The 8,825-nt window shown below is 39.8% G+C and overlaps 1 protein-coding gene across 2 annotated transcripts in view; it reads right to left on the bottom strand.

The window, feature by feature from the left end:
• Positions 1-5,591: 5,591 nt before the first annotated feature.
• The window catches only part of samd12 (sterile alpha motif domain containing 12), a 30,929-nt gene continuing 27,695 nt past the window's right edge, over positions 5,592-8,825 (bottom strand). For both annotated transcript variants that reach the window (XM_088365743.1, XM_088365742.1), the window contains exon 5: positions 5,592-7,524. In XM_088365743.1, the coding sequence (XP_088221869.1) occupies positions 7,493-7,524 (32 nt within the window). In that variant the 3' untranslated portion in view covers positions 5,592-7,492. The remainder of the gene's footprint in view (positions 7,525-8,825) is intronic.

Genomic DNA, 8,825 nt, shown 5'->3' with positions numbered 1-8,825 from the left:
AATGGGGGACTCGAGCACAGCCTAACCTAGATACAGTAAATAGAGCAGTCACTTATACCTGCATTAAAAAAATGAGTTTATATATACATATAGATTAAAAACTATATAAATAAATAATCCTATATATATATATATATATATATATGTATAAATAAATAAATAAATGAATAAATAAATGAATCAAATGAATATATATATATAACAAAAAAAATATATACATATGTATATGTAAGAGCAGTACATACTGTACATCCATCTGTTGGTACGATGCCAGAGAGTTATTCACAGTGAAGGCGTGGGTGGTTGTGTAAAAAATGAATGCGCTCTTTCTACACTATGTATGAATGCCTTTGTGTGCGAGCGAGCGCGCATGATCAAGAGAGCAAGGCCTGAAATGTGGACGTAACCTCGTGGCCCAGCTGTTTTATCACTCCATATTCAGTCGAGTTTAATATTGATGGGCTCTAAGCTGTCAAAAGATACCAGGGTGACAACACGCATTGATGTTATAATAGTAGGTATACATTTTTCCACCTTAGATATGGTGGCGGTAATGTTCTTGAGCTTGGATGCGTCCATCTCCTCCTATCTCCCACTTGTGCAGGAAATAAGTTGATGACTTGTTTCCAAGATTCTGTTTATCTTGTTTAGCGCAGAAATCATGCTGCAATATTTCAACACATAACTACCGAGACTGCTCATCCAAAACATCATTTATAAACATGTTTTTCGACGTTGTATTTGAAGGAATATTACGTGCACCAGCATCTATCGATTCCAAAATAAGCCCGACGCTATACTGCTTGACATTAAAATAGCTTATTTGCTTTTTGATATGACAGTGATAATCTGTCAAAAAAATGAAATACCTCAGTTGCAAAGATAATTCTAGAGGGCCACTCTATTCAACCACTGTCTATATCTACCTCCCATTTTTTAGAATCCTTGTCCTTATTAGGGTCACGGTTGAAGTGGAGCCTATCCCAGCTGACTTGGGTTGAGCGGCCGCTCGTAAGTACCCGGCCGGGTACATGCTGTTCTTGTTTTATGCTCATTATTTACCAAGAGCACAAGAACAAAAGCGTGTTCTTAGCTCATGCACATTTGATTAATTCCAGGAGGGTGAAGGATATTTTGGATCTTCGATAAAAGGCAAGGCGGCTTTAATTTATAGAGCGCATTTCATGTACAACGTGCCGAACAGATTTATTAGTACATGTCCACTTGTACAGATTTCAAAGATATTTGCAAAAAAAAAACCTCCAACCCAAGAAAAAAAAGCTTCACCATATGGAAAACTGTGATGACTATATCAATCAAACAAGAAAAATATGTCTGCACATGGTTATTGCCAAGAATATGAAAGCACTCCAGAATTGATGACAGGAAGGGAACAATACATATAGACAAGGCCTCCGGTTGATCCCGGAATTTCTTTTGTTATGTTTCTTATTGAAACAAACCAGGAAGAGGAATGTGTAATAATAACACCACATCTCAATTCTTTATTATTGAAAGCACCTGTGGCTAAAGCCAAACTCTGGTAGGGTTGCTACTTTCTGGATCTGGATGTTTTAAACACACCTGGGTAACTTGATAGAAAAATGATCATTTAAAAAAAAAAAATACTGTATTCATTAATGGGTGAGTCAGATTAGAAAGTTATTAGACTCCCCGAAAATCTGATTTGGAAAAAAATGATGAAGAGGAAAACTACATCACAAAACTCCGGTATTTTAATGGGTGTGTAGACTTTTGCTATCTACTGAAATCACTTTGGCTCTGTTCGTTTTTCATTACGATCATAATCCAATTTTGATTGTTGCCTCATGGATGGAAAAAAAAATCACGGTCACTGTGACCTCATCTTTTTTTGACTGCTTGACAATTTGCAAACATTGACATGGATACCGAGAAGAAACGATTACATGCTAGCGAGCAAGGCTCAAGGTCACAATGACCCGTTGCAGTGAAAAACCGGTGAGATGGAAATTGTACTTTTCACAGTGTATTACGTCTTCAAAATGAAAAACTCTGTGGTGGTGTGGACATGTTTGGAAAATGCTGCTGTGCGTTTGAGTTGTGGGTCTCGCTTGGTATTATGTCCCAGCTGTCACAGCGGAGAATGTGTGCCAAAGTTTGACACCACAGAGCACAGAGGATGCCAGATGGAAGCAGCAGCTCCAAGATGATAGAAATTCACAAAGACACTCGCACACATGACCCACAAAGTCTTTCATTGACACGCACTTGGCAGGTTTGCTAGACTGGAGCTGAACACCAAGTGTCAACAACATCACGCTGCCCCAACATACAGGAATCTGTTGCATCCCTCTGAGAAGATGGCCACCAAATGAGGCCTTCTAAAGTCCTCAAGCATTGCTATCAGAAAATAAAAACCCTCTGTGTGATACATTCATGAAACTGAAAGAAGAAACCCAGAAATTCAGAGGATTTTGATTCAATTTTTTTTTCTTACAGATCCTTATCCTGACAAAAGAATGGACCTTAAAGAGAACTTCATTTCCTGGTATGGGTTCACGAGTTCTGCCTGACTGTTGCGAAGATTAATGTCATCTGACATTGTTGCTTGGAACTGATGTGGTTTTGTTGTGGCATGAGAATGGATAAAATTCCGGTTTTTCAACTGATAAAGACAATCTCTCATCTCTGGGGCCTCTGTGCTCAGGCGCAAATGCCCAAGTATGCATACGTGATCTAAAGACAGATACAAAAGTGACACACATAGTCAGAAAACACCCACGCAGAAGCATTTGCAAAAAACAAAAAAATATCTACCGGTAGCGATTATAATAATGAATATATTATAATGATTATTTGTATATTATAATAATTGATATATTAATATTCTGAAAACACCCAGGCAGAAGTATTTACAAAAATAAATCTACTTCCTGTGACTTTATCAACAAAACACTAATAATAATGAAAAAAAATAATAATGATAATTGAAAAATGCCTGAAGACTCCAGGTCAATGATTTCCCTTGCTTCTTTGATATTTCAAAGTTCAACACATGTTTTCCAGTCAGGAGATTAATGTTAACCATTTGCTAGTATGTTGGAAATACCCAAAACTCAAATGTTGCCCATGCAGTGAATGAAGAGTTTCCAAATGAATATCGACTCATCCTTGGGTTGAAAGTGAGGAGGCCATCAAAAAACATGTACTTTAAACTCTTGAGAAACGACAAGTGCCATGTTTGACTGCCCTTCGTCTGTGAGCAACAATCAATTTCCCCCAAAGGCTGCACGTTACATCATTTCTCCTGTTCTGTCGTTTTTTTTTTCTTTCTTCCCCAACATGGGATCAATCCAGATTAAAGTCGTAAATGCAGTCACTCAGAGCTGACACATCAAGGCCCAGTAGAATGAAATGTTTCTGCTATTTTGGCTCTTTCAGAACTGGCTGCATGCAGAGAAACTGCTCATTAGAAGGCAAGTGTGACAGAACCCCCCCTCACATCACCCCCCCACTCCACAAGAACTCAACCAAACAGAGGGGAGGCAGGGAGAGGAGGAGCACAGAGGCAGATGGTGGCGAAAAAAATCTCAGGAGCTGGAGGGGGGGGGTAGCACAGGCAGAAGGAATGCTGGAGGTGGAGTGAAAGTGAAAGGAGAGATGGAGAGTGAGGAAGGAGAGAGAGGAAAACACACCAGTGGACGTCATTAGCCTTGGACCAAAGTCTTTTTAACGAGCACGCTCGCAGCACCACGCCATTGTCCGGGTTGCCTGCTGGCTTTAAGCCTCCAGTTTCTGCTTCATCATGGTTGAACATAGCTAGTGGCTGAGATTTATTTTCCATACTGAGGGCAGATGCATGCACATGCTTGGGAAAAGGATCTTCCGTTTCTTTGGATTGTTGCAAGGAAAATATGATTGCTTTGAACCGCCGCTATAATTAATTAACACATAAACATTACTAATACTCTTGATGTCGAGCAGCGGTCTCGCTTGCTTGCGGTCAATGTCGAGCTTGTCTAATTGAACCGGCACCGTTGGAGACGTGGCCATCATTACCCAGCAGCGTGGTGCAAACCCATTTGGAGGTCAGAGTCCACTAATTGGCAGGCCTTTATGAAAACCTCAAAATTACATATTTGCAGGGTGTGAAACCACTTACGAATTCAAACTAGCTCACACATTCTTTTTTATACTTGATGTGTGAGGGCAAGCACTCCAGAGACATGACGAAGTAATTGTCATAATGATTCAATATTTTTCCTTATCTCCAGTGACTCGTATTGTATTGCAACTATACCAACCTGCAGGGGTTCAAGAGGTTGCCATAAAAAAAAAAAGAAAAGTCAGAGAGATGGATGAGCATTATCCTCTGCAGTGCTGACACTGGTTGTGGCAAAGCTGGCAAGATTAAACCCCAAAGAAAAGTATCTGCTGAAGATGAGCAGTTGGCAGAGAGAAGAGGGGAGACCGATTGGGGAGTTCACAGGCGGGTAGATGTCAGCTTCATCTAGACAGAATCAACACGCAGTCAAGAAGCACCCCCGATAAGACGGCTTAAGTTCCTCGGTTGGAGAAGACGATCTCCTGATGCCCACTTTCAAGTTATGTGGAGATAACTGTATGTACATATAAAAAAAAAAAAAAAAAAAGTCGGAGTGCACTGACGCCTCCAGACGCAGATGCTGACACATGTCGAGATAATGATACACACAGAGACACTGACACGCAAAGCCCACCGAGATATGAGCGGATGCTTGCCAAAATAAGAAACATCCACCGCCTCGGAGAGGAGGAAAAAAAAAAAAAAGAGGGGAGTCTTCCTAACAGACATATTGAAGGGATCACTGAGATGTGGGATGAAAGGGAGAGAACTCAGATGAAAGACAAATAGTGGGACAAAAAATGCAAAGAGATCACTAACCGAAGGATAAAAGTACGCCAAAATGGCAAAGGCTCGATATAAACAAGAGGAGGATGCATCAACATAAACTTTGTTTTTTTTGAGAGTAGGAACACAAAGGACCACAGCAGATCATCTTTGTTCCGCATGAAACGCTTCAATGTTTAATTCATACAGATGCCTGTTTGACAGAAAGTCTTGGGAGCGGATGATGGAAGTGTTGGATGTGTGACGTGCCGATGAGAGAAGGATGTGATTGGCTACTTTAATTGGTTCACCTTTCGCAGCAGGGAAGATACGCTGTGATTTTTTTTTCCAATTAAAGTCAGGAAAAAAAGTATCTGAAAGTTATTATGCGGTAAAATGGCAATGGGCAATCAGAGTCAAACACAATTAAAAGTACAGTATGAAAAAGCAAAAAAAATACAAATAAACACATAGTATACACTTTTTTTTTTTAAATAATTATTTTTTTAATTTAATCCTTCTTTTGGCCCTTTTATTATACAGCATGTGCAGAGTTGTCGTATTTAAAAACAATTCCAATTGACCAGAACTGTATAAAACTCTAAAGCAGTGGTTCCCAAACTTTTTCAGACTAGCGCCCTCTTGGCTCCCCAGTGAATTCCTATCAGAGATAATTTTGGTCTCGTAAATTTTCTTTTATTATATAGATATATATTATATATATATATATGTCTATATATATTATATAGACAGTGATAGTATGCTCAGGCATCTTCAACATAGTTCATACAACATGCACTGTCACAAGATTTCAGTTGGACCGGTTGAGTGTGGCGGATGGACCGGTGACGTCATGCCATGCATGGATCAACTGAGATAAAACATTTTGCATGTTTTCATTTTTGGGTGAAAGACCTGATCAAAACAGGATCATGTTGCTGACATAGAATTGAGTTCAGCTTTGTTTTTTCCAAACAGGTACAACCATTGAGTTTCAATTTGGCGTCAAAAATTCCCAATACAATTTATTTGAACTAAAAAAAATGACATCTCTGTCAAATCATGAAATAAAAAAAAAGAAGACATCCTACTCAGCCCATTTGCATGAAATTCTAAAAAGTGACAAATGCTTTGTAATCCATCCAGAAACACGTAGGTACACATGCCTAGAGGATTTTGTAATCCTCACGGAGGCCCGATCAATACTGTTCAATCATCTAGCAGGTCTTTGCCGTGTTAGTCTGCAGCTGCTATATCCCGACAATGAATGACGGCACGCACGCAGACCAACCTATCCGCAAAACGGAATCTTTCAATTGCTCTCACGGCCGTCCACTTTTAACATTCCATTGACACTTTTGATCCGGGAGGAGGAAATGTTGACACAGGCGGCTTGGTTAGCTGTCATTGCTATTATTATGATTAGAATATAAACATCAATATTTGTGATTGCTATTTAGAACTTGTTACATTGCTTGCTACGGATAATGAATGTACAGTCACGCACACACAAGACACACAGACGGACGGACGTGTGCTTTTTCGAGTTAGTAAACAAGATAGGCTATAATTTAACAGTGAGCGGCCGTCGTTCACGTCCACATTAGCGATCATTTCTCTATCTAAACATGACAAGAGAGATATTTCAATGACAGACGCAGCCGTCAGAGCTTGTTTTTCCCATCCGTTGCTATTTTCAATATAGCGCACCTAAAAATAGTTTTTTGGGAGAAGCTGACAAAACAATAAATAAAGCAGAGCCATACAGAGATGTGTCAAGAGGAAAAAGGAAGCGTGTGATGTCTTTTGTCTTTCTCGCTCTTCGTTAAGATTGCAAGTCAGAGCATCCCTCGGTTCAGCTTCTTGGCGTTAGTCGCTGAAAGTTGTTGAGCTACTCGGGGCGGGGGATTTTGGGGGCACCTCGGGGATTTTCCCTTCTCATGGTCCAGCGTGATCAATTTTCAAACGGACTTGGTTTGTGCTTTGATTATTTTTTGGTTTTGATTCATTTGTTCAAATCTTTTCTGTACACATTGTTCAGATTTTTTTTTATGTTATAAATGCTGCAAGATGGACATCGCCAAACGACTACAGCATCGACAGTCCGCACATGGATGAGCTTGTGTAAAGTCCCTGTTGCGCTTATTAGGCTATAATTAGAGGAAGAATGGAGGATTTATGAACAGTAATTGCCTTGCCACATCCCCAAAGCGCTAAGTTGGATTAGGACCAGCCTTCCCATGAGGGAACATAAACCTTCAAGTGCTACTGTGAAGTTTGAGTGACACTTTCAAGTAGTGGCTTTAAGGTGTTACTGTAAAATAGCCTTTTGGGATGAATTACAGCCACACACAATCCGGAAAGTCGCGTATTGCCCAAAATGACTGATATATTTGTGATGGAAACTATTGGTCAGACTCCAGAATGCCGCCATTGTTTGGTTTACGAGAAAAGATCGGGTTGGAACTTGCGGGGAGGATTTTCAGGAGTGGCTGGGAAGAATGTATGAGTTCCTAATCTTCTCATGGATAAATTGACACAGAGCGCTGTACAAAGTCCAAGAAGAGGTCCGACGATCACACAGGTCGTCTGCTTTTAGGCTTGCCAAGTCGTTTGCGTACCTCTGAGTGCATCGTTGGCTTATGGTGAAAGTGGGGCGCATTCCAGGGATCCTGCAGAAGGAAAAAAAATAAAATAAAAATAAGTAAAAAGGGGGGGGAGGCAACTATCACAGGAAAACGGGAGGAAGAGCAACTGAGAAACGGAGACGATAGAGAAAATTTGGAATTTGAGATCAAACAGGCAAAAAAATAAGGGGCTTGAGATAACAAGCATGGGCACAGTGAGGCATAAAAATGGATCACGAGGATGGAATTAGAACACTAAAAGAGAGAGCGGAGAGATAAGAGAAACGGCATGAAAGAGAGAAAGAGCCAGGGCACATAATTATAAAAAAAGCACGAAATAAATCAATGTGGCGAGCATCTTTGTGCTTCCAGGCGTCCGCCGCAATGAGACACAGCAGTGTCCGTAAAAACACACACATGCTTCTTGGCGAGTCTTTCAAATGTAAAAACGGGAGAATAAGTGGGAGAAATGAAGCGGACCGAGATAAATGACATTATTTCAAACTCGGTCAACGCGTGCGATGATAACAAACAGATGTGTGTTAGTCATTCTCTTAACAACACAGTATCTGCTGCAAAATGGGGAAAAAAAAATCCTATTCTTGCTGATTTTACTGCATTTATTATCCTGCTAAAATCAAAATCTGCCAAAGGACTGATGGATATTTATTAGAATAGAGGATTTCTTTCCCTCAGTATTCTTTCACTGCACTCGGACTCGCATTTGTCCTTCCCGCACAATTTGACAGGCCACCGTTTATGCTGTCGACATGTCTACTTTAATAATAGCACCCTCTTTTGTTGCGATGGCACACAATCCCATCTGTGATATGGCAACAACACTTGGACAAACTAAATTGTAAGAAAAAAAAGAAGCAGATTCAGTCTCGGAACTTGTTTATGAAAATATTATTTTCCCCGGAAACTACACTACACCATTGCCTAATAAAATGTATTAATTAAAAATAAATAAAATTATTTTATTATTAATTTTCTAATGAATAATACAGTAGTCTGAATTAATAAGCTAAAATTAGATTCAATGCATAAATTATAGTTTCATTTGCAGTTCTGAGCGGAGGAAATGGTTTTAGAGGTTTGAATGTTAGCAGAAGTACTTCGTTTACCCTGCATTGGAAAAGTGCCCCAAGGCTTTTTTGTCTACAGCTTCATTTCGAGGAAGGTTTGCTTTGTCAGCTATAGAGTGAAGAGGCCACACATTTACACGCTTCTCCAAACAGTAAGTCGTGTGATGTGAATCTTAATTTTGTAATTTCTTTGCATTTTCATTCACACACACAACCCTTAACTCCTCCTTACAAATTCTCCACATATCACCATAAACG

This window comes from Syngnathus floridae, chromosome 21 (genome assembly GCF_059516105.1).
Source record: "Syngnathus floridae isolate MCC-2025c chromosome 21, RoL_Sflo_1.0, whole genome shotgun sequence".
Classification (NCBI taxonomy): Eukaryota; Metazoa; Chordata; class Actinopteri; order Syngnathiformes; family Syngnathidae; genus Syngnathus; species Syngnathus floridae.
This window is presented reverse-complemented; position numbering and strand designations above follow the sequence as displayed.